General features: G+C 42.9%; 1 protein-coding gene across 2 annotated transcripts in view; it reads left to right on the top strand.

Moving 5' to 3' along the window:
- Nucleotides 1-21,532, top strand: part of NELFA (negative elongation factor complex member A) — a 39,232-nt gene extending 17,700 nt beyond the window's left edge. The window contains exons 5-12 of one of the 2 annotated variants that reach the window (XR_010601607.1): nucleotides 664-794; nucleotides 1,973-2,042; nucleotides 8,273-8,361; nucleotides 9,085-9,196; nucleotides 12,920-13,173; nucleotides 15,136-15,235; nucleotides 17,143-17,756; nucleotides 18,996-21,532. Coding sequence is in view for 1 of the 2 variants with exons in the window: in XM_005292390.5 (XP_005292447.1) it covers nucleotides 664-794; nucleotides 1,973-2,042; nucleotides 8,273-8,361; nucleotides 9,085-9,196; nucleotides 12,920-13,173; nucleotides 15,136-15,235; nucleotides 17,143-17,327 (941 nt within the window). In the remaining variant the exon portion in view is untranslated. Of the gene's footprint in view, nucleotides 1-663; nucleotides 795-1,972; nucleotides 2,043-8,272; nucleotides 8,362-9,084; nucleotides 9,197-12,919; nucleotides 13,174-15,135; nucleotides 15,236-17,142 lie in introns of both variants that reach the window. The other variant, XM_005292390.5, reaches the window with a different exon arrangement.
- The last annotated feature ends 5,214 nt before the right edge of the window (nucleotides 21,533-26,746 follow it).

Raw genomic sequence — 26,746 nt, forward strand, 5'->3', positions numbered from 1 at the left:
CATATTCCCTCTATACCGCTTCTCTTATGCAATCCCACCATCACCCTCTGCTCCTATCCAGCCTCATCACCAGCTGCTGCACCCCTCTGACCCTCCCCATCCTCTGGCTCCTGCAATTCCCTGTGTATTTCAACCAGAGATACACAAATAACATGGTAAATTTCATCTCAGAAGGTTAAAGCATGGTAAAGTTATAAGCAACTGAAAACTCATCATATCATGGAAACCGTCAGGCTGTCTTAACTATAAGAGGGGCTACCAGCTGTGCCTATAATTCACCTTGATTAAATAAAGCCCTTAGCAGTAAGCAGAGCTTGATGTAGTTCGGTAGCAATATGTCTCTTTTAATAGACTGCTTTATTTAAATTCTTGTGCATGAAAAGATATCTGTATGCACCTAACTCTGTAATAATGGCTCATCCATAAACCTTTGGGTCACAAACTCTGACCCAGTGAACTCCTTTTATTAACATTTTTTCCAGGCTAAAATAAACCTCTGAGGTGCATCTGATGTATATCTATAGTCAATTCCATCCAAGAAGCTTTTAAAGCTACAGTACAAGAAATGAGAAGTCTCTAGGAGTCCAGATCTCATCATTCTTTTCAACTAAGTGGATGTTCATTACAACTGATGTTGCTGATTTTTTTTTTTTTTCCTCAAAGCCCCGCTCAAAGGAATACCAAAACAAGCTCCATTCAGGAGTCCCACAGCACCTAGTGTATTTAGCCCTGCTGGAAACAGAACCCCTATACCTCCTTCAAGAACACCTCTGCGCAAAGAAAGAGGAGTGAAGGTAGGTAATAGCCTTTTTAAATACTCTTGCATTTTCTCATTAGTCCCCAGCCTCTAATCAAAAGTGAACTATAGTTTGCTGACATGGGTTATAGAGCAGTTAATATTTTTGTGTTAGTTTCCAAAGTATTTCATCAGATACTACAAATCAAGTACAACTCTTTTAAAAAGGAAAAATCAAATGCACAATTACAAAATGTAGAATAACTGGCTAGGTTGCAGTACTGCTGAAAAGGATCTATGTGGTGGTTGTAGTGGATCACAAATTGAATATAAGCTGACAAAGTGATGCAGTTGCAAAAAAGGCTAATATTCTGGGGTGTATTAACAGGAATGTTCTAGATAAGACAAGGAAGTAATTGTCTTGCTGTGCTCAGCACTGGTGAGATCTCAGCTGCAGTATCATGTCCACTTCTGGGCGGCGCACTTTAGGGAGGATGTGGCTAAATTGGAGAGAGTCCACAACAAAAATGATAAAAGGTTTAGAAAGCCTGATCGATGATGGAAAGGTTAAAAAACTGGGCAAGTTTAGTCTTGAGAAAAGAAGACAGGGGGGTGGGAGAGAGGGGATCTGATAAGTTTCCAAATATGTTAAGGGCTGCTTTAAAGAAGATAGTGATTCTTCTTTAAGAATCACGGGGGGAGGGATAGCTCAGTGGTTTGAGCATTGGCCTGCTAAACCCAGGGTTGTGAGTTCAATCCTTGAGGGGGCCACTTGGGAATCTGGGGCAAAATCAGTACTTGGTCCTGCTAGTGAAGGCAGGGGGCTGGACTTGATGACCTTTCAAGGTCCCTTCCAGTTCTAGGAGATGGGATATCTCCATTATTTTTTTTTTTTTAATTGTTCTCCATGTCTGCTGAAAGTAGGACAAGAAGTAATAGGCTTAATCTGCAGCAAAGAAGATTTAAATTAGATATTAGAAAGAACATTCCAACTATAAGGATAGTTTAGCTCTGGAATACTCTTCAAAAGGAGGCTGTGGAATTGAAGATTTTTTTAAGAACAGGTTAGACAAACACCCTTTAGAAGTGGTTTAAGTATACTTGGTCCTGCCTTGACAAAGAGGACTAGACTTGATGACCTCTTAAGGTCTCTTCCAGCCCTGCATTTCTGTGATTCTATGAAATACCTTTTGTAAGGCATTTCAATTCAATAATCATTTATTTATTTTTTGGTAGCTACTAGATATCTCAGAGTTGGATATGGTTGGTGCTGGTCGTGAAGCAAAGAGAAGAAGGAAGACTTTAGGTTGGTACAGCATGTCTGTAAGGTGTATAAATGTTAATAACTGAAACTACCTTGAGAACAAGATCCAGATATATCCTATCAATTTCATTTTCTTAAATCCAACTTTTAATTAAAATTAACATCAACTCAGATGGGTTTAAACTTGAGGGGAGGTTCCTCCCTTTGAAAAAATGGCTACTAACCTTCCATAACTGTTCTTTGAGATGTGTTGTTCATGTCCATTCCAAAGAAGATGACTCCCAAGCCATGGCGCAGGTGGAGGATTTGGAGTTTATTGGCATGCTGATTGTTAATACTGCTTGGCTGAAATCCGCATCATCTCTAGCCTGTTGGGTGATGGCGTAATGGGATGCAAAATAGCAAATTGACGACCACATTGCCGCTCTACAGATGTCCTGGTTAGGAACTGGAGCTACAGACACCACCGAAGATGCTTGAGCCCTCGTAGAATGCACCGTCGGGGCAGGGACCTTTGCCAGGTCGTAGCATGTGTGGATACGTGATGATAAAATTCTCTGGGCCAAGACTAGAAGGCCTTTCGTTCTGTCTGCAATGGCTACAGAAAGCCAAGTAGATTTGATTTTTTTTTTTTTTTTTTTTAATGATTTAGTCTTTCCGTGTAGGCTAGTGCACGTCTGACCTCCAGTGAGTGGAGTCTCTGTTCTATCCGAAGCTGCATGCCAACAGGGAGGAAGACCAGTAGGAAGATATCCTGGTTACTAGGGAATTGTGAGACCACCTTTAGAAGGAAGGCCGGATGTGGCTGCAATTGAACCGTGTCCTTGAAGACTGTATAAAGTGGTTCCAAAGTAAGGATTCAGCTCTCCAACACCCTCTGGCAGAAATAATGGCCCCCAGGAAGGCCACCTTCTAGGATAGATAAAGCAGAGATCACATTGCCAGCGGTTCAAATGGAGGTCCTGTTAGCCTTGCTAACACCAAGTTGAGGTCCCAGGGACGGAGTGGCTGCCATATCTGGGGGTATAAACTCTCCAGGCCCTTAAGAAAATGACTACAATTAGAGTTTGAGAAAACAGCATGACCATTCTGTCACCATCCCATGGGTGAAGAGCCAGGATCGCAGCTAGATGGACCCTAATAGATGACACGGTTAGGCCTTGTTGTTTCAAGTGGAGTAAGTAATCGAAAATGAAAAGTAGTGTTGTTTGTCCATGTGAAACACACTTCTGCATAGACCAGTTCAAGAATCTTTTGCACTTCGGCAGGTAAGTGGCTCTAATGGACAGTTTTCTGCTCTTTTAAAGCACCTCACAAACCAGCTCAGAGCATGCTAGCTCTGTGGGGTTCAGCCACGGAACTTCCAGACCGTGAGATGAAGGGACTTGATGTTCGTATGATGTAGATGGCTGTGGTCCTGGGATATCGGGTCTGGAAATGGAGGCAGGCGGATTGGCGTTTCCACCGAGAGGTGTAGAAGGGTGGTGAACCAGTGCTGATATAGCCACGCCAGGGCTATTAGATGCGTCTTGTCCATTCTAACCTTCAGCAAGACCTTGTGAATGAGAGGGATGGGAGGGAATGCGTAGAAGTGATGGTCCGTTCCAGGGAGGAGAAAAGTGTCTGAGTGACCCAGGAAGGAGAAGAACTGAAGACATTTTTTGTTATGCTTTGTCACAAGCAGATCTATCTGGGGAGTCCCCCACTTCTGAAAGATGCCTTTCATGACATCTGGACAGATAGACCACTCATGATGGTTGGAAAAGGATCAGCTGACAGGCTAGGCAAACCGCCCTGAGCTCCTGATGTTGATGTGTAGCAAGAGCTCTTCCAGAGGCCCTGAGTCCTGAGGGTCCCAAAGTGAGCTCCCAAGCCCATTGCTGACATGTCTGTGACAACAGACATTGATGGTTGGGGTCTTGAGAATGGGACTTGGTTTGTCTAACCACTAAAGAAAGGAGGCGATCACTGATGAGGGAAGTGTGATGACCATGTCCAGGTATACCATGCCTGAAAGGGTCTGAACTGTAGTCTTGCATGCGTCACCACATAGGTTCATGATGCCACATGGCCCAGGAGCTTTAGGCAGTCTCGTGCCATGGTAATGGCGTGGTTTCTGAAGTTTTCTATGAGCACCCCTATTGCTTGGAACTGGGCTTCCAGGAGGAAGGCTCTGGCATGGACCAAATTGAGAATCGCCCTGATGAATTCTGTCTTTTGAACTGGAGAGAAAATATACAGAAGTCTATTTATTAACAGACCTAACTCCTAGAAAGTTGACTGTGTTATACATGTCTCCATCTGGGCCTTGCTCCGACCTCTGATCAACCAGCTGTTTAGATAAGGATAGACCTGAACCCCATCTCCTCAGGAAGACTGCCATGCACTTTGTGAACACCCAGAGGGCTGCTGACATGCCAGATGGGAGCACGGCAAATTGGTAGTACACATGATTCACAATAAATCCAAGGAACCTTCTGTGTCTCTGAAAGATTGAAATATGAAAATAAGCATCCTTCCAATCGAGGGCAGCATACCAGTTCCCTGAATACAGGGAGGCAATGATGAAGGTCTTTTATGCTAGAAGTTGCTCGTGAGAAAGGTCCCTAAAGAGAGACGGGGGGGTGGGGTGCGAAAGAGGGGGAACAACTGAATTGAAGGGTGTATCCCAGTGTTATCGTGTGTAGCACCCAGTGATCTGAGATAATATGGGCCCACTCCTGATAGAAGTGGGATAACTAGCCCACAAAAATTGGGGAAATCTGATCCACATGTTGTCCCCGAGTGTCCCCTCAAAAGGTCTGCAACCCCGCCGATTGTCTTGGGGAGCAGGCATTGAAGCAGATGAGGACTAGGGTCGAGGTCTTCTCTTGTAGCCCCTGCTCCTCCTCTTAATATAGTCCTGTCAGGAGTGGGGCGGGAAGAAGTGAGCAGCTGGTTGGGGCTTTTAGTGGTCCTAGATAGGGCTGGTGTATGTAGCCCTAGGGACGTCAGGGTGGCTCTTGATATCTTGAGGCTGTGCATTTTGGTGTCTGTTTGCTCTGAGAAGAATGACATACTCTCAAAAGGGAGGTCCTGTAAGGTCTGCTACATCCCATCGGATAGACCCAAGGATTGAAGCCAAGAGCCTCTCCTCAAAACTACTGTCGAAGCCATTTATCAGGCTGCAGAATCTACCGTGTCCAAGGCTGCCTGTAGAGATGCCCTTGCCACAGATTTTCCCTCCTCAACTAGGGCTCTGAATTCACTTCTGGACTCCAGTGGCAATAGTTTCTTGAATTTTGCCATCAAGTTCCAAGAATTAAACTCCTAGCAACTCAGGAGCACTTGCTGGTTTGTAATCCTGAGCTGGAGGCCGCCTGTTGAATAGACTTTTCTGCCAAAGATGAAGAAGAAGAAGAAGTGAAGTTTTTTACCCACAAAAGCTTATACCCAAATAAATCTGTTAGTCTTTAAGGTGCCACCGGACTCCTTGTTGTTTTTCTGCCAAAGAGTCTAATTTTTTGGCATCTCTGGTCTTAGGAGTTGGACTTTGCTGACCCTATTGCTCCCGCTCATTGGCCACTGATACCACCAGTGAGCCCAGTGGTGGATGGGCGTGAAGGAATTCAAACCCCTTTGCTGGAACAAAATACTTTTTCTCTATCCTTTTAACGGTTGGTTATAGGGACACTGGGGTCTGGCATAAGGCCTTGATGGGGTCCATAATGGCTTCGTTTAAGGGCAAAGCCACTCATGAGGGCCTGATGCAGCAGGAATATCCACCAGGGCATGGGAGGGCTCTGTAATCTCCTCTACGTACCCCCAGGTTTTGAGCTACCCTTTTGAGGAGCTCCTAGTGCTCCCTATAATCATCATTATACAGGAGGGTGCTATGCTTGTTCCCACCACTGCCTCGTCAAGGGAGAAGGAAGAGGAGGCCTGTACAGGCAAGGAGCACTGTTCCTCATTCTCAGCACTGGCTGGGTCTCGCAAAGCTGGGTCTTGATATTTAGCTCAGTACTGGAACATGGTCCCTGTTCTGAGGGATGTGGTGGGGGCACTCCCTACTCTGAAACAACGGAGTAGGATCTCCTGGACTATGACCCCTCGACTGGTGGAAAGGCCCAGGCATTCCAGAACAATCACTGTAATGACATTTGCCACTGCGCTGGTGGCCAGGCCGCTGGTGGAATGACCTGGCCCATGTCCACCATTGGGTAACACTGGCTGGAGCAGTGCTGGCACTTGCAGGAGACATACAACTCTGCCTCTGAGTCAGACTCCGAGGACTCCCTTCCAGGTGACCAGGATGGAGCGTTGCTGACCTGTGCCAGTGAGCGGTGCTGGGAGGGAGGATACTGTGCCATCATGGTCATCATGGCCAGTTTTCCTTTTTGATGCCTGCGGTGCCGTGGGAGCTCTTGTCTCTGGTGCCGCCATTGACAGCTCCCGTACGGCAAGGGATGGTGGTGCCGGGAGCGATAATACCTCCCTCACAGCCTCAAACACCTCTGATGTGGATGGCATCAACAGAGTAGTTGGACTCCGATGGACCCTCCACCACGAGAGAGCCAAAGGTGTCGGATTCAATGGTGCCCTTTCTGGGGCTGGAGTCAACAGTACTAGCAAATTGCTGGCAACTTAGAGCAGCCTGGCATGGGTCACAGTCTGCCAGTGTCTCTGTGTCTCATGGATCTTGGGGTTGGGAATCGCCCCCGTCTTCTTCTGCTTCTTTCTCGGCAATGGAGAGCGGTGCCGAGAGTCCCTTACAGGAGCCATCTTCTTTGTCACCAGGGATGAGTGGTGCCAGGAGTCCTGAAAAGCAGAAGAAACATCCTTTCTAGGCACCAGAGAAGCAGAATGGCACTGCGCCGGGATGCTTCTTATTGAGGCCAAAGTACTCGGTTCTGAGTCGAAGTGGCTCGGCTCCAAGGGAGGATGAAGTGCCGCCACCATGAGGAAGAATTTAAGTCTGATGTCCTTTTCTCTTTTAGTGTGGGGCCTGAACCCTTTACAGATTCTGCAATGCTCCTATATGTAGGCTTCCCCCAGACATTTGAGGCAGCTGGAACTGGGGGGTCACTAACAGGCATAGGCTTGTGGCACGACTCACAAGGCTTAAACCCTGGAGACCAAGGCATGCCCTGTTGCTAGGGGGGTAGGTAACCCTGCTAGGCAGGGTACAGTAATCTAAATAACTGAAACTTAACCACTACAAATAATTATGTACGATGGAAGAACAAAATCCACTGAGAGGGATACTTGTGGGGAAATGCGAGAACGAGCTGAAGTTCCAGCAACTGTCACATGTGGTAAGAAAGGTCGGTAGAACCCTTTATAGCGACGCTATGAGCACACAACTCCAGGGGGCACCGAAGCTGACCTCACAGATACCACTGAGGGAAAAACTTTCCAGTGGCTGTGCTCTGGGTGAGCACACACCTACTTTGGAATGGACATGGGCAAGCACTTGAAGAATTAAAGGTAGCCATGTTTGTTTCTGAATTTCTGTAATTAAAATGCCATGTGCCCTTGAAATATGTTGAGAGGGTTGAACTAACTATCTGTGCCCTTGTGAACATATAAACATCTCAACAAAGATGAAAGACATTAGCTTTTCCTTTTGTGTTGCAATTAAAAAAAGTTCTGAAATATTTTTGTGTATTCTATAGTTATTGCATAACTAAGTGAAATTTTTAAAGGCTTAATTTTGAATCATTATCTATATGATATAAAGAGTCTTCAAGATTTATGTTGAATGATCTTAAAAGAATGAAAAAACACGTTAAGCATTATTTAATAATCATCCTGAATGAAAATACTGGGCTACTTAAACACATGCAGAAAACAAATTAGGTGGCAAGTTTTTCCTGGAACACTTTCTTCATTTTGCAATTTGCTAAATTAAAATAAATCTCAATTCATTTTTGTAAGATACAAAACAAGTTAAATACATTTTTATGAATGAAATCACAATTGTAATAAGTGTGATGGATAGCTGTGCTTGGTTTCTCTGAAGCTGGCCTGTTCTGTCTGATTGCTCAGATTCCGTATCTTGGTGAAATGTAAATTTTGTGGTTAATTTAAGCATCAGCTTGATTATGAAACCACTTGGATATTTTATATGAAAAACTTTGATTTATACCAGCATTGTAACACGTGTTTTTTTTTTTTTAAAGAAATTTTTATCAAAATTTTCTTTTAATCTTTTACATGGATCACTTTAAAAAAATCTAGTTCAGGAATTAGGAAAGTTAACTTGAACTAACTCCATCTTTTCTATCCAATAGATACAGAAGTGGTGGAAAAACAAGCCAAAGAGGAAACAGTAGTGGAAAATGCAACTCCAGATTATGCTGCTGGCCTTGTGTCTACCCAGGTAGGACTTTAAGTTGCAGTGAAATTGTGCTGCATAATGCTGGGATATTTTATTCTAAAGGCTAGTTCTGTATCACCTTTAAAGCTTACCTCTAAGTGAATAATTATTTTGTAATGATTCCACAAAATATTGTTCTATTCTTGATGTCTTTTGCTAACCATGTACAATGCAGAATGAACACTTAAATGTGTTCTAGGAAAAGTAGTGAGAGCTTTTAGGGTCGATCTTCTCTTCTGAGGGTTAGAAGGGGATGCGAGGAGTTTGTGGAAGCCGAAAGGTGGATTATCTTGCAAGCTGCTAATTCTGTATAAACTTGGAATGACTGACAACATCTCAGGGAGTTTCTGGTGTTCTACGACTTATCTGCCCAGGGAAATTATACCAGTAAAAGGTAGGCTGTGAATTCAAACTGCACTAGTTACACCAGCATAAGTCCCTGTGTGGACACTGTTATACCAGAATAAGAGTGCCTTTTTCCAGTTTAGTTTATATTGCGTTGGAAGCCATTTAAGATAAGGCGCTCTTATTCTGGAGGAGTTCTTGATATATAATTATAGCAGTTAACTATAATTGGAAAAATCTCCCATGTAGATACATTTTTAAGCAAGTGCCAAAAAAGAAAGCGCTAATGGAGAAATGACAAAGTTGACATTGTATGTAAAAGGTCAGAATTTCCATGCAGTCATGTTATATATGACTGCAAAACCATTTACTGTTTTACAGAAACTTGGCCCTCTGAACAATGAGTCTGCACTACCTTCTACAAGCTATTTGCCTGCAACCCCCAGCGTGGTTCCATCTTCCTCCTATATCCCAAGCTCCGAAGTGCAGCCAGGTAAAATAATCATTTTTGCTACTGGCACTTTATTAATACATTGGTTCTCATATATATTTTCGCTGCCATTCATTTGTAATTACAAATGCAGGACACAATCCTTCAACCCTCCCTGGTGCAAGTATTCTCACTGACTTCAACAGGACTATTTGTGTAAGGGTTGCAGGAGAAGGCTTGTAGTTTTTAGTAACAAAAGACATATCATTTACATTATTTTTAAAAGAAAATTCTTACTTTAAAAGTAGCTATGAAATCACTTTTAATTCTAGATCTGACTAAGGCTAAGGTACTCTTATCCCCTTAAATGGTTCGTTTGCTTGATCTTTTTATAGGCAATCTGATTGCCTTGTGGACTAATGTACATTGTAAGTCATTAGCAATCTTTGGCCTGGGTGTGTGAAAGAGAGAGAGGTACTTTCTCAAGGGCTAAACAATAATTGTATAAATTATTAAAGGCTTACTACTTTAACGCATGGTGTTCAACCAAAACCTATCTTTCTGTCCACCCTCTCACCTTTTTCCTTTGCGTTTTTATGAAGGTCTATTAGGTACAGTTGAGTACTTAAATTTTTCAAAAATCAAATTACATTCAATAATAGAAAATAGGGAAGGGTTAAAATAAGTGCAGAATTAGCCATGGGATCAAAAGGTTTAACACTCCCCCTCCCTCCCACACGCACAACGGAGCAAGGACTTGTCATCATACAGGTCTGTAAAATATCCAATACACCTAAATAATAGTGATTCGTTAACAAAACACTTTGGGATAAATTCACAGTCAACAAAGAACTGACATTTCAATTATATGCAACATTCTTTACCCTGGTGCCTGTGTACAGATTCCTACCATAGCAATGTTTACTTTTCAGTTCAGGAACTTTGGCACAGTGGTCACTGCAGACGGACACATGTAGAATTTACACAAGCTTGGCTCAGAAACAGAGTTCCGAAGCCCTGTATAAATCTCTCTGGCTGCAGCTTGGCAGCTCTGGAAAGTACATGGCCTGAAGCATCAGCAGTGTCAGCTGCTAGTGTTGTTTTCTGTATTAGCGTTGTATCTAACTGCAGAAAAAACATCATGTGAAGTTCTGAGCCTTGCTAGTTGCATTTTTATTTTTCCTTTCTAAATATTCCTTTTGGATCATGTGTGAAATCTGTATTTTGTAGCCAGGGAGTTTAACATGGTCTTGTTTAATTAAAGTACATATAATGAAGACCAAATATTTTGGTTTACTATCATTGGAACTTGCATAGATCTCTCTCTTCCAAGAATCTTTAAATGTCTTAGACTGTCAATGTCCTTGTCAGATAGGTATTTTCTGTTTTACAGATGGAGAAAATGGGATACAGAGGTTAAGTGACTTGCCTGGGGTCACATGAGTTAATGCCAGACCCAGGGATAGAACTAAGAGATCCTAATTCCCAGTATTGTGCTTTCATTGGCAGAAAGGACTACCTCTCACTCTGTAATTAATACAAACCTCCCTCCTACTTTTATAGAATAAACATAAAAGCTTGCCAAAGGTTGTGTTTTCCAGGTGCCATGTCCATTAGCTTTAGTAAGTTGCATGTTCCTGGAGTTTTTAATAATATATCCTTATTTTAAATGAATAAAGTATAATCCACTTTAGAATTACAGGGCCCCAAATTATGTGCCCCCTAGCAATTCTTATCAACCACTTTGTTCTTGCGGTTCATAGTTAATCCTGTAATTCATTGTGGGTGGAAAAATTGGCTCCTAAAACTGGATGCACAGTTTACAAATTGGGCCACAGTAAACTGTGTCAAAAATACAAGTTATACCAGATTAAATGTCTTAAAGTGAAAAGTAGAGAACGATATGAACATTGAATTCTGGGGGCTTATTCAAATATACAGTCTCAATTATGCATATATTTTCTTCATATCAACTGTCCATGAAATAAATAGGCAACCTATTTTTAGAGTGGCCCTCAAATTTACAAGGGGTGTGTACCCCATTCACCATTTGATTAACCCCTTCCACCTTTACCTATGCTTCAGTTGATCTAAAAATCCTTGAAAACCTTAGATTTATAAAATTGTTTGTCTTACTTTTTGTCCTTTTCCCTTTTAATTTGTGGTGACCGTATCTCTTTATTTCATATACCCCTTATGGCTTTGAATACCCTCTCTGGTTTTCACGGTCAAGGTTAAGAACCTCTTTCTTTAAATATTTTGTTTCATCGTTGTGGCAGGAAATATTTTAAATTGGTCAGTGCCATACTTCACATATTCAGGATCTAATTGCTTTATAGTTTGACCTGTTTTTTATGTAATAAAACAAACTGTGCATCTTGCATCACTCTGGCTATTAACAACCTCCAAGAGGAAAGCTGTTAATGTGGTGTCTTGCTGGAATCCCAACTCATGCACTTACATTCTGCCATTTTTTTCTCCTCATTTTGCCCTCTGTGCCCTCCAGTCTAGTTTCAATTGAATAAGGTCATATTCGTCACTTCCTGCCCTAAATTGTTTATAATGATGCTAAGCTTTGTTAAGTAGTAGAAGCATTTTCAATAGCCCCTAAGTCACTTAGGAGTCAGTGGGACTTAGGGGCTTTTGAAAATTTTACCCAGCTTCTTTGTTTAAGCCAAGAGTAAGCTGCATGTCATGGTAAGCTGAGTGATTCATAGATAGGTACAGTGTATAAAGCCTTGTGGGAATCTTCAAATGACAAGATTATAACTTGATAAATTGTAGAATCTGTGACTGGCTGTGGCTGATATCATTGTCTGGGATTTTCCACTAAAATGTTTTGAGTTCAAACTGGATTTGAAATAGTTACTGTGTGTGGTTTTGGTTGCTTATCTGCTTTGGGAGAGAAGGGAGAGTTCATCTGTCATTCCAAGAGTAGGCCTCTCCAATAACCCTTTCCTTTTCAGTGGTCCTCTAAACCAGTGCTTCTCCAAGTCAGGCCGTCGCTTGTGCAGGGAAAGCCCCTGGCAGTCCGGGCCGGTTTGTTTACCGGCCGCGTCTGCAGGTTCAGCCGATCGCGGCTCCCACTGGCCGCGGTTCACCGCTCCAGGTCAATGGGGGCTGTGGGAAGTGGCGCGGGTACTGGCCGCCCTTCCCGCAGCCCCCGTTGGCCTGGAGTGGCGAACTGCGGCCAGTGGGAACCGCGATCGGCCAGTAAACAAACTGGCCTGGACCGCCAGGGGCTTTCACTGCACAAGTGGTGGACCAGCTTTGAGAAGCACTGCTCTAAACAACAAGTGATCCAGGGACTGGATTTTAATTCTGTAATTCCTGTTGTTTAGCCTGTTTTTCAATCTGTCTTCTCAATATTCACTGACTGGCTGAGACTGGGAATTAATTCTGACTTCCTTTGAGAAGTTGCTTCTAATTTTTAGTTTGGATAATGAAACGTTTCTCTAATCTCAGCTCCTGCATAATAGGTCTTCCTACAATAATTGTCCATTAAATACAAATTTGACTGCTAAATATAGTGCAACGCAGATTTGCCAGTTGGAAGTCCCGGAACTGTCTCCCATTATTGCTAAAGGGAATGCAGTGGAAAGAGAGAGAATATAGTTTTTCAAATGTAATCTATAAATGGTCATTTAATCACATCACTAAAACGTGGCTCTCGAACTCTTGTCTGTCTGTATCTAGGTACTTTTAAAGGGCACTGCAGTATCTGAGACCCTTATCCAATTGCAGGTGTGGTGTTTTTTTTTTTAATTGTTATATTTGTTCATGCAGCTGGATCTGTGCGAGAGGCCATACAGACTAATAGGCAACCTGAAGAGCCTACAGCTCCAAACACTACTCCTCTTCCTGCTCAGTTCAAACAACGAACACCCATGTATAACAGTAACTCAAATCCAGCTGCAGCCACACCTACTTCACCCCTAACACCTACTACACCTCCTGCCATTTCCCCTGCCGCACAACCTCCACAAGTAGCCCCCCAAACTCCGCAGCAGCCGCCACCCAAGAAAAGCCTTTCTCTCACGGTAAGTAATGTATCTGTAGATGAAAAGCAGTTTTCATTCAGGATCACAAATCTTTACTATTAACCTCAGTAGTATATTAATTCTTCTTTGATGGGTTGGCAAATGCCGGGTTTTGGCATTCAGGAGGCTGTGGAAAGTACATCTTTTAACCAAAGAAAACAGAAGTGCTCTGCCATCTAGTTAACATTGCTATTGGATGTTTTCATGTGTCTTGTGATTTCTATCTGTGCAAACATAATGGTTCAGTAAGGTAGATTTCTTTACTCAATTTCCTTGTTTTTTAAGTTTAAAAAACAACAAAACTTGTCATTTGTGTTTCATAACAGTACATGGTCCCAGTGAGGTTGTTACAGTCACACATTGAGACAAATGGGGTGAGGGATGGGGGTGTGTTTCCACCATAACTGGTACTCATGTTTGTCTGAAGAGGACTTATAATATAAACTGACACAGATGGCAGTGACTGTACAGTGGAAGAAGATAGCAATTGATCGTCCTAAAGTGAAAGTTTTGAATGGTCAGATATTGTAAAATGCAGGAAATGTCAGACACTCAAATTGCTGGACTACATCTCTTTTCTGATGCTGATTAAGGTCACGATCCTGTAAACTCTAATGCACATGCCTGAAGTTAAGTACATGAGTAGTCTCAGGTCATAGGGTTCTAAGGCCAGTAGGCACCATCAGATTCCTAGTCTGACATCCTGTATGTCACAGACCACCAACACCATCCAGCAGCTGCACGCTAAACCCAACAACTAAACTTAGACCAAAGTATTACAGCCTACAAGGGGACCAGACTATTATGTGCCACAGGCAGAATGGGAGGGACTGAGGTGCATCAATACTCAAGGCCCCGGCAATGGAAGGGAAATGGTTTAAGTGAGAGAGACACAGATAATCCGGGCAAGTGACGTTTCATGCTGCAGAGGAATGCCAGACAGAGAGACACATTCTCTCTAACCTGGGGGGAAATTCCTTCTTGACCCCACATATGGCAATCAGTTAGATCCTCAGCAAGAACCAGCCAGCTAAGCATGTGAGAGGGGAAAATGTTCAGTACCACCTCAGAGCACAGGACTGCCCCCATCCAGTGTCCCACCTCCAACTGTGGCCCTCTCTGATGCTTCGGAGGTAGGAGATCAAACAAAAGCGAGTATATTGGGGGTTGGGAGCTGGAATTCCTTCCTGAACCCTGCAGGTGACTGGCTGAAGCCCTCAAACATGAGCTTTTAGGTCTTCAGTGTTAAGTTAAGCATGTGCGTAAGTGTTGGAAGAATCATGGCCTTAAGAAAGGGTTGTGTGACCTTTTATTTTTTTTCCCCTTCTTTTCAATGATTTTGCTATATTAAGTCTCTCTCAAAAAAATCTCTTTAATGGAAGCTGTCCCAGCAGCAGCCCCATGGCCTGCCAGTCTGGGTAGGAAGAATCTGTAACGTCACAAAAGGGATGGAAGAAGCAGATGCTCCTGAACATCCTCAGTGATTTTTTTTTTTTTCATTCACATAAAATTTTAACACTTTGTTCCCTTGCCACCTGCGCGCACACACAAGTCAGCGAAGCGGACTCTTCCCTCTCCATGTAAAAAAGAAATTCTTCAACACATGGGGTTTTTTTTTCCCCTTAAACTTTTACAGCAGAAGCAGCTGAAGTTTGAAATGTGTTGGTGTAGTCCTTAAGGAAAAGTGGAGTGGAGGTGTCCCTGGGAGGTCTGTGCTCTGTCACAAAAAGTAACTGCCTTAAAATTGTGTGAAAATGGGGCTTATAATGTGAACTCTTTTGCAACCTCAACAATGTGTGCCACTATGTGCCTGTTATGAAGAGGAATGAGAGGACTTCTTTTCTGTAAGAATAAAGATCGCCAGGTAGCCTGTGTCTTATCTTTGGATGTTGAATGTAACTTACTGTGCTCTTCAGTAGCACTTTCTCCACTGAAATATACCCTTGCTTTAATATGTTGCAGAGGGAGCAAATGTATGCCGCACAGGAAATGTTCAAGACTGCAAACAAAGTTACCAGGCCAGAAAAGGCTCTTATCCTTGGGTTCATGGCAGGATCCAGAGGCATGTATTACAACTAGCGTTATTTTGGGGACCAGTAGATGCTATGAAGCACCACTAAAATGTAAACATGTGCTGCTTTAGTGATAATCTGGGCAGGATCTTATTTTCTGGCTTAAATGTAAAAATTGGGAGGAGCAGGGAAAGTGTCTGTTCTAAAGGTATGGAGTGCATCACTGCGCTTTCTTGCAACAGCTCAACTATTCAGTTGCCCCTACAACAATGCATGCATGGCTGTGTCAACATACCAGCTGAAGTCTAAAGTCTTGTGAGTGGTGGTTGGAGGGGTGCTGACATCTGACTGCTCTGACAAACTGTATTTTTGTAGTTATAAAATGTGCCCTTCAGGACATGCACATACTTCAGTAAATAACACATAACCATAATACCATTGCTCGTACACAAGCATGTGGTGGACCTCAGGGGGCACCCACCCCTATAGACCAAACTAGTCCACACTCTCGTCAGGTGAAAATACTTGTGAATAGGCCTTGCGCTGTGCTTGGAAGGTCAGTGAGAGTGGGTGCTGTCAGACTAGGATGAGGAGGGAGCTCAAGAGTACAAAGCCTCTTCACCAATTCTTTAATGTTTTAAATGTAGCAAATATTGACTCAAGCACATCAGGTGACCTCAAATGCTATGATAAATCTCAGGGAGAGCAGGCCTGGTCCTAAGGTATACGGGGCTTTATAAACCAAAAGTTAACTCCTTGGATAGTACCCAGAGGAGAATTCAGTGCCGCTGCAGTTCTTGAGAACTGATGCAGTTGTCCGTGAGCTAACTTCACCTCCTGCACCAGGTGTAACTTCTGCCTTAGTACATAAGGCTCTCATCCCCATAGTGTGAGCATTCTGAAGCGTAGCCCATGTAGAATGCATTACAGTAATCCTGTCTCAAGATGACAAAGGTATGAAATACTGCGGTGAGGCCTGGATTTGAAAGAAAGTCTTGTGCACCTTGCCAGGCACAGGGGAGGAAAGGTGCTCTTGGCCCTAGACTGCTCCTGGGATTCCAGGAACAAGAGGCTCCCTGTGGACCAAACTCAAGAAGTACAAACCTACCATAATGTTTCTTAAGAGATTCAGTAACAACTGCGGACCAAATCAAGTTTAGAATCCGCCAACTCATGTAGAGTGCGTCAGTTGTACAAAATGGCATTCGTGTGTAGAGCACCTCCAAACTGAGCTTCATGGACAATTTTTGCAATGCTAGAGTTATTATATATCTATAATAGGATGCAAACTATTTGGAGATGTATATTCTGTAGTGATACCTGACCTTTACAACCGAGTTGGTTAAGTGGCTGCAAATGACATGACCATATTTCTTAGCTTCTATCTGTATTATCTCACATTTATGCCATGAATTGAACATGTAATATTCTTCCTACTGGTGGTACTGCAGTGTTGGTTTGAGAGCGGTTTTCACTGAAGCAATGTTCATCCCATCTTCCAAAACAAATGAAATCTGTTAAGACTTGCAGCAAACTGTGTGTGTTAGCACTATAATAATTTACTTAGTTTTCTAAAGCTTAAAGCTTAACTGACATTAAGCTCCCAAAGATCTCTTCATTAAGCCAAATCATTACCTGCAGAAATAAGAATGACACTGAAAGTTTTGCAAACACTGTTTCCCCCCGCCAGTTACCTTGCTACGTCCTTAGTTTGGTCCCTCGGGGTTCAGTTCCCTTTGTTACACTTCATGAACTCAAACCATGATCTGTGAAAGCATGTGGCTTCCTGCTTTGTTCCAGGTGCTAGTGATACTGTAGCTCGTCAAGTTTTTGGTTTCCTCCTCCCTCTGGCCCTGGCAAATCCAAAGCTTTTCCTTACCCTTTAATTTTGCTAACAGGCTGTGTTGAAAAATGTCTTAACTTGCAGTTTGACTATTTTTTATTCTCGTCTCCACAGAGAATCCTTGCCAAGAGCAAGGCGACATCATTCAGATTAAACTTAGCGAGCATACAGAAGTTTTACCAAAGGCCGATGGCACTGGGAGCACCACCATGTTAGTTGACACAGTCTTTGAAATGAACTATGCTACGGGCCAGTGGACCAGACTCAAGAAGTACAAACCTATAACTAATGTCTCCTAAGAGATTCAGTAACACCAAACTGCGGACCAAACCAAGACTAGAATCAGCCAGCTCCTGTAGAGTGCGTCAGTTGTACAAAATGGCATTCGTGTGTAGGTTTCTTATTCCCTTCCAGAAGACACGTTATGGCTATCCAAACTAACTGGGCTCAGGTGAATGCAGTATGAAGATACTGTCAAACTGACAGATTTTTTTTTTTTTTAAGGTGGCGGAAAAGTTAACATTTGTTCTGTGATTCAAGGTGCCAGAAATTGAGATCACAGCTGAAAATTTGCTTTTCGCTTTGAGAGCATTTCAGTTCCAAGCACTGAGGAAAGGACAATTACAGAATCACAGTTTACCGCTAAGCAAGGGCACAGATTTTATTGCAGAAATATTTACTTGGACTACATGGGTTCCATCTACATATGGACACTTGCACCACCACAGGTATTTGCAGTTATTCCTGCAATTTAATTGCAGTAAATCTAACTACTGCGAGTGGTAGATGTCTAATGGCACCCACTGTGTGTTTAGCTTGTCTTTTCCAGGGTCATAGGGTGGGTTTGAGAAGCTTTGTTAATCTTGCTGTATTGCGAATATTAATGCCCAGCACGAGTTAATTTGTAATCAATTGAGATGGAGGGGAACTGAATATCTTAACCTTTTATGCAGCAAAATTTATAATTTTCTTTAGTGTCAAACTTAAGATTGCCAAAAAAAATTCCCACCTTGCTTATGGGCTGCTTAGGGATTAGAGCTCTTTGCTACCACGTGAGGTGCACAGTGGAGATTAATCTCTGGGTCTTGTACAGCAGGCCCCCTGGGCAACATACCTTTCTCTTGTTCTGTGCTTACATGCCTCTCAAGAGCAGTTGAGTGTTACGGCAGTCTTAAGAGTGGCTCTTCCAGCCACAAAGTGAGTTACTGTCCCATCTGTGACATTCACATCTGTGAATGTGGAAGGTTAGCGAGACTGCCTTTATGGCAAATTCTGGATTTTTTTTTTTTCCCCCCTTTTCTTCTTCAGTGCAAGTTTCACTAAGCAGCCACTGGGCACTTGATGATCAAGGCCTGGGCTACACACAGTTTTTGTACTGGCACAACTGTTGGGTGTGAGTTTCTTGAACACTGATCTAGTTATACCAGTACAACCTCTAGCATGAATGCGGTTATACCAGCATAAAGGGGTCTTGTGCTTGTATAGCTTATTTCCTTTCCCATACAGGAATAGCTATACCATACATGCACACGTACCAATAGAATTGTACCAAACTAGGAGGATTGTACCACTTTAACTGAACTGGTACAGTTAAAGCAGTACAACTTGTGTGTAGACCAGGCGTAAGTAGTGACTTCTGAATTTGGCCCTTAATGGAGACTTGCGTTAAATGTTCATGTTTAAATTTCTTTCAGGCAATCTCATGTGTGGGGTTGCACTTGCCTGGGAAAGCAATGCTGGGGAGGGAGAAGTACAAAGAAGTCACATAGCATTGTGTGAGACTGACGTGGGGCCTTGTGATGACTCAGGGTTGGTCTTAAAAAGGAATGTTAATCTGTGACTTTTAGGCCAACACAAGATCTTTTTTTTAGATAAAAGCAAATATCCCCTAAGTGATACATCTGTGTGCCGACACGGCCTATAGATACTGTCATTTAGATTTTTATATTGGGCATTTTTATTTTCAGATTATCCAGCTATGTGCCTATCAGAACAGGGCGAGCATTAATGAGGAAATGTATTTACAACATTTTATTGTGATTTGATCAAAAGTATGTATATTTGCTCCAACAAAATTAAGATCCAGAATATCCTAAATTAACTATTCTAACCACTTAGTGGTTGAGTTGTACTGATGGTACCTGCATGGAACTTCCATTATCATGAAGGAGTTGTGTGCATATATCAGTGAGAGAATGGGACTCCTCAGCATAACTGTCACTCTGGAAAGTGCCCTCTACTTAATTACTCCATTTCTGCAGTGAGGTAGACTATTTTCCAACTGATACAAATCAGCCAAACAAGCAACAGGAACAAGTTAAGATGAGTGTTATAGTGAATTCATTCTGAAAACTAAAAGGTGCATTCACAATGGTTATAACTTCTTTGACTTAATACATTACAAGTGAAGGGCTAAAGTCAGAGTATGAAAGAAGTATTTGTCTTTTTAAAAATGTGTAAGGAATAAATTGCATTCCTTTTCAATCTCGTTTGCTTTCAGGTTTTAAAATAGTCCATGTGATAACTAGTTTTCTATAAACTAAACCAGTGTGACACTTCGGTCTTAACTGCTACTGCTTTAATACATTTTGTCTTCTGCTAATTAGAAATTTAATCAGAAATTAGATGAGGGGTTTGTTCTGTTTTATAAGAATCAGTGTTTAGAGGACTGGACACCTCAGGGGATGTGCACTCCCATCCCAAGTTACTGGTTCAAAACTCAGCCCCGTTTGGTAGTGATCAGAAGCTGTCATTTGATGGCTCTTCAATTTACATGAGATGAGTTGAGGTTCTCAGTCCAGTGTCTAGTGGACATATGTCCACATTCCCAAAATTCAGCTATCAGGAGCAAGGACGAGGACTGCATGGGCAAGGAGATGCCCCCTCTAAGTAGTCCCTCCAGAACTCAGTTGAAGCATTAGAATGAAGCAGGATGGGGGAAACTTACGCTGCTGCTACCTGCTCTGTACTTACTGTATTGATGGACAGACTTCACTCTCCAAGCCTATTCAGCTAAGACTAGTCATATGCACTAAACCCATTAGTTTTTAAATAATAACAAAATATTTTAAATTCATTCTCACTAGAACTGAGACAGTTAAACATTGCTAAAATAATTAGCAGTCTTATTTTTAAATACAAAAGCTTCTTTCTCTTGGCTGGATCTAGCCCTAAGGACTGTAAATTTATTTCAACTAGCTCTGTGTATCTAGTGTCCTTTTAAAAAACAAAAAATGAAATGACAGTAGCCATTTAAATGTTTTTAGAATCCTTACACTGCTGAGAAACTAAACTACATGGAGAGCCCTGCATCATAGCTTGGAAACACTGAACCAGTGCTTTGAGAAGAGTACAGCTAGTGCCAGACAGCTCAGGAAACAGCAAAGCAAGCACTTGAATTCCTGTATATTACTTAATCTTTATTTTACAAAGCAAATCTGACTCCTGGAGCTTGATATTCTTTGTCTTAACTTTTCAGTCATTTAGATGCTAGGTGGATTTTGTACATGAGGCTCAGCAGTGCATTGCAAAGCTAAACAAAACCCAAGTTAACTCTAGAATGATGTGCTGAAGCCCTCACTAACTAGGCGTGGGAGGTGCGCACGTTGTTCAGGGCTAACGTTCTTAAAATCAGTTTTCTTGTTTCCCTTTACTGTAGCCCGACATTCTAGGCCCTAGTCTGTGAGCCAGAACTTCACATATGCATTGTGGGGCAGCTTCAGCAAACGAATGCCCTGGGGAATTTTACGCTGGGAGCAAGAAGGAGACCTCTTGTCTTTTTTTTTTTTTTTAAGGTTGCGAAAGCCCCCCCAGCCTAGTTACTGAGGGGCCACTCAGAATTAGTTTCTCTTATTTAGGATTCTAAGGTGAAGTATAGGATAGAAACAGGTAACATGGCTCCTTTCTCTCCCCCTAGCTTTCATCTCTTCTGAGGTGAGGAAACACCTTTTCCTGACAAAGCATTCTCAAGTAATTCCCATCCAACCCCCCAAAACACTGCCCAGTTCTTAGGATGACTAACTCTGTAGTTCTGGATCAGTGCCCTAAGGGTTCTCAGTTTTTATTTGTAGGTTTGCTATTAACCTTTCAGTCAAATAAAATAGGATGCTGGATGTGACGGGGAAAATCTTCTTTGGAGTAGTTAATAAAATAGGCCCATGTGAAGTTGCTAATTTCCCCCACTTAATCACATCAAAGTGCAGACCACTTACATAGAAAGAAGCAGCTTGATACTTTGACATTGTAGAGCTTGAGGTTGGCTCGCACTTTCATAGCAAGATCTGACTAGAAAAAAGACTGAAAAATGTTAAGCCAGAGCCCACTGGGAATCTGGTGCCTTTAACAAGAAATGTCATTTTGTAAAATGTTACATCTATTCTATAGCATAGCCCATATGTTTTCTATTGTTTTTTGTACAGTTGTAAATTCAAGATCTTCTGTCTTCGGGTACGTATTTTCAGTGTACTACAGTCTGTATAATAAAAGTTTAGATTTTCTAAAGAAACTGTAAGGTCAGTTTTTACAATCTACAATGGCATCTTTCTACATCCTGAGCTAACTGTTGAGCTAATAGTGTGTAGTGGCTGCCTGACAAAGTGATCTTGTATCACGGTGCATATATATAGCCCAGCTTTAAAATAAACTCACTGGATTATTTATAGTACTTTATGTAGTTACATTCTTTAAAGTTAGTTCAGGTCAACTTTACTATATAGAACTACACGCAGGATAGGTTGCAGTTGTTAAGATGACACTTGTACCTAGTTTGGGTCACTGCTTGTTAATGAGATTGACAGTAGTGAATCCTGTTAATAATCTTTGTGTCTCAATCATGACCATTCTCTGAAGAGCCACGTGGGACTGAGATGAAAATATTTCAGACTCATAGGACTGGAAGGGACCTCAGGAGGTCATCTAGTCCAGTCCCCTGCACTCATGGCAGGACTAAGTATCATCTAAACCATTCCTGACGGGTGTTTGTCTAACCTGCTCTTAAAACATGTTGACTTCAAAACAGCTGTACCCCTCCTTGTGCTCAGGAGGTTCAATTTTAATACACTGCCCTCTTTGTACAGCTTACTGCAGAGTAGCTGTACCAGCATCTTCAGAATGACCAGAATGTTTGCTCCCTGAGTTGAGTACAGAGACGTTCTGCTCCCCCTGCATTCTTAACGGCAGCTGCGATTGACTCAGTGGGCACTGTTACTGTTTCACATTCTAAATGATGTGGCTCCTTTTTAACTGTCTAGGTTCTTAAATCAGCACCGACCACTTTGCCCTGACTGGTGCTGTATCAGATGGGACACCACTCACCCTTTAGATTTCCTACAGTCAGACCCTAGATATGGTAAGCAATCCTGGCTTTGCTCGGGTGTGTAACTTTCTACCACCTCCCTAATCCAACAATACAACCTATACCACAGAGTTAAAAATAAACGTAAGGTGTTTGTTTCAAAGTTGTTTATTTAAATGGTTGCTGGCAATGTCTTTACCTAATCCTACCCCATACCCCCCCCCCCTTTTTTTTTTTTTAATTACCATCTCCCCGTTAGAAGGCCTATAGAACTCTAAGAAGCCTGCTGGTGGACCTGTAATAGATTTATTAAAGCAGGGGTGGCCAACCTGAGCTTGAGAAGGAGCCAGAATTTACCAATGGATGTTGCCAAAGAGCCACAGTAATACATCAGCAACCCCCCCCATCAGTCCTTTTCTCCCCCCCCCCCAGAACCTCTCACCCATTGCGGGGGCTCATCAGGGGTCCAGGTGTAGGTAGGGCTAGTAAGGATGAGGGTTCAATGGGTCTGCTTAATAGGGAAGCCCCAGCTGCTGCCAAGGGGACACCACATGCTGGACTCCTACTCCCCCCCCCCCCCCCCCTGCGATTCCCCCATCCCCTTTTCTTCTCCATCCCCCACCCCTCAGTCCCACATTCCCCTCCCCCTACACTATTCTACCCCCCTTCCCTCATTTCACCCCCCTTCCCTCATTTCCCCCCCCCCCCTTACCTAGCTCCACCATGGCCACTCACTGTTGCACAGAAAACAGGAAGGCTCCCAGCACTCAGAAGGGGAGCACGACTGGCACTAGGACCCAGCAGGTGGCGTTCAGCTGCAGAGTCAGCAGTGCCCACTCGCAGCCTCCTTCAGCTGGGCAGCTCTGCACTTGCAGAAATGGTGGGGGGTGGGAGAGCAGTGGCACATAACCCCATATACCCCCCCCATGCACTGCCTGTGGTTGGGGGGGGCAATCCCCCCAAAAACTGCACCCATGGTTGCCCCCTGCTCCCAGCTCAGCATGTCTTCCCTTTACTTCCCTGCCATTTTCTGCAGGGGCGCAGTCACCCAGAATCCCCCCAGGAGTATCTTACTGATTGAAACACTCCTGACGGTGCAGTGCCATCATCTGGTCACTTGGACAGGTGCAGCAACTTTATTAAAAAAAAAAAAATTTTTTTTTTAAACCAAAAATCACAGCTGCTATGTAAGCTAGCAGAATTGCACGGTCCTCTGCTTTCTGCAACAGAAGGGGTCAAGTCTGAGACGCTCTTCTCAGAGGCTCTATGCCCTAAAGAGACAAAGGCCTGCACCAACCATCCCCATAGGGAAGCAGCTCCAAGATTCAGAGCCAGCAGTAACTCACTTGCATTTTCAACAGCACACGTCTCATTATTTACTTTTATCCCTTTGGTCCAGGTCTACATTAGGAAAATATTTTCTATGAAGAATTAACTGACTGGGGTTGTTAACAATATGTCAGCTAAATCAATTGTTAAAAATTTAGGTTTTTCTTCGAGTGTTATTCCCTATGGGTATTCACCGTGGGCACATATGTGCTCTGTGTGCCCAAGACCAGAAATTCTTCAACAGCTGTGCCTGGTGGTCCATGCCAGTATTTTCTTGTGCTCCAAGCAGGGCCGGCTCCAGGCACCAGCTTGGCAAGCAGGTGCTTGGGGTGGCCACTTCGGAGAGGGGCGGCAGGTCCAGCTATTCGGCGGCAATTCGGCGGACGGTCCCTCGCTCCCGCTCGGAGCGAAGGACTTCCTGCCGAAGTGCCGCCGCAGATCGCTCTTTTTTTGGCTGCTTGGAGCCGGCCCTGGCTCCAAGTGAGGGTATAAAGGCAGCATAGACCAACCGCCTCTGCAGTTCCTTTTCTACTGCTCACCATCTGGGCCAGAACCTCCTGTGTCTGTTTTTCTACTCTGCAGAGTTCTGCTCTTTGAATCTGTAAATAATTTTTAGTTGGGATAGTTTAGTTTTTAGTGCTCTTGATTTAGTCCTAAATGGAGCAGAGGATCTGGTTCAGTCCAAGAGGTGAATGTAACTGAACCGCTCGGTAATAGTGACCATAATGTGATTTAAATTTAACGTTGTGGGGGGGGAAATACCATAACAGTAGCATTTAACTCCAAAAAGGGGAACGACACAAACATGAGGCAGCTAGTTCTATGGAAATTAAAAGGAAATAGTCACAAGAGGGCAATGCCTGCAAGCTGCATGGAAACTTTTTAAAAAACACCATAAATAGAGGCTCAACTATTTGTATGCCCCCTGGTTAAACAGAGTAAAAGAGGTGGTTAGAGACAAAGAGACATCTTTAAAAATTGGAAATCAAATTGAAAGAAGAAAACTCTTGCAAGCCAAGTGTAAAAATAGAACTAGAAAGGCCAAAAAAGAATTTGAAGAACAACTAGCAAAAAACACCAAATAACAGCAAATTTTGTTCTAAGTACATCAGAAAGAGGAAAGTCTGCCAAACCATCAGATCATCAGGGCCAATTGATGATCAAGCTGCTAAAGAAGCCATTGCAGAGAAGCTAAATGAATTTTTTGCATCAGTCTTCACTGATTACAGGCCAGTGAGCCTAACTTCAGTACTGGCAAATTGATTGAAACTTATAGTACAGAACAGAATGATCAGACATGTAGATGAACACAATATGTTGGGAAGAGGCAACATGGCTTTTGTAAAGAGAAATGCCTCCCCTAGCTATTAGAATACTTTGAAAGGGTTAGCAAACGTGAACAAGGGTGATATAGTGTACTTGGACTTTCAGAAAGCTTTTGACAAGGTCCCTCACCAAAGGCTCTTAAGCAAAATAGGCAGCCATGGGATAAGAGGGAAGGTCTTCTCATGGATCAGTAAATGGTTAAAAGACTGGAAACAAAGGGTAGGAATAAATAGTCAATTTTCAGAATGGAAAGAATTGTGGGGTCCCCCAAGGATCTGCACTGGACCTGAGCTGTTCAACATATTCAGAAATGACCTGGAAAAGGGGGTTAGCAGTGAGGGGGCAAAGTTTGCAGAAGGTGCAAAATTACTCAAGAGAGTTGAGGCCAAAGCTGACTGCAAAGAGTTATAAAGGGATTTCACAAAACTGGGTGACTAAGCAAGAAAGTGGCTGATGAAATGTAATGTTGATTAAATGCACAATGATGCATATTGGAAAACAATCTCAATTATATATACAAAATGATGGGGGTCTAAATTAGCTGTTGCCACTCAAGAAAAAGAACTTGGAGTCATTGTGGATAGTTCTCTGAAAACATCTGTTCCATGTGCAGCAGAAGTTTAAAAAAAAAAGCTAACAATGTTAGGAACAATTAGGCAAGAAATAGATAATAAAAGAGGAAATATCTCAATGCCACTATATAATTCCCTGGTATACCTTGAACATTGTCTGCAGTTCTGGTCATGCCATCTTAAAAAAAGAGATATTAGGATTGGAAAATGTACAGAGAAGGGCAACAGAAACGATTATGGGTATGGAACAACTTTCATATGAGGAGAGATTAAAAATACTGGGATTGTTCAGTTTAGAAATGAGATAACTAAACAGGGATATGATAAAATCATGATTGGGGTGGAGAAAGTGAAGAAAATGTTATGAACCCCTTCACATAACACAAGAATCAGGGGTCGCCCAATGAAATGAATAGACAGCAAGTTTAAAACAAAAGATAAGTATTTCTTCACACAATGCACAGTCAACCCGTGGAACTCATTGCCAGGGGATGTTGTGAAAGCCAAAAGTATAACTGGGTTCAAAAAAGAATTGGGTAAGTTAATGGAAGATAGTCCATCAATAGCTATTAGCCAAGATGGTTAGGGATATAACCCCCTGCTTTGGGAGTCTCTGACTGCCAGAAGCTGGGACTGGACAACAGGGGATGGATCACTTGACAAATTGCCCTGTTCTGTTCATTCCCTCTGAAGCATCTAGCACTGGCCACTGTCAGAAGACAGTATATTGGGCTAGATGGACCATTGGTCTGACTAAATATTGCTGTTTTTATGTTCTGATAGTTGGGGGTTTCTGTCCACCCACTTAGCACCCCCACCCTTTTGGGCACCTATTATAACCAAAGTTCCACACTCTAAACCTTGCCTGGCCTGGTCCTGGGTCTTCCCAGTAACTGACCCACACAAGATCTGCCTGTATTGCCTGGGGGAAGCTCATATCCCCTCGAAGTATGGCTTCTGCCATGCCTTCCCTCCAGGAACCAGGCAATCTCATAAAGTCAGAGTCCAGAGACACCTGAGGGAACTCTCCAGGAGGCCCTATTTGGCTCTTGGACCTTTCTATCCACCTGGAGCCTCCAGGCAGCACCCCACCTGTGTCTGGTACTGATGGTTCAGTCTCCTCCTCCAAGCAGAAACATGAGAAAGATGAGCGCAAATACCCGCATAGGAAGAGAGACAAATGCCTGCATAAATCCTA

This window comes from Chrysemys picta, chromosome 5 (assembly GCF_011386835.1).
Source record: "Chrysemys picta bellii isolate R12L10 chromosome 5, ASM1138683v2, whole genome shotgun sequence".
In the NCBI taxonomy this organism is placed as follows: domain Eukaryota; kingdom Metazoa; phylum Chordata; order Testudines; family Emydidae; genus Chrysemys; species Chrysemys picta.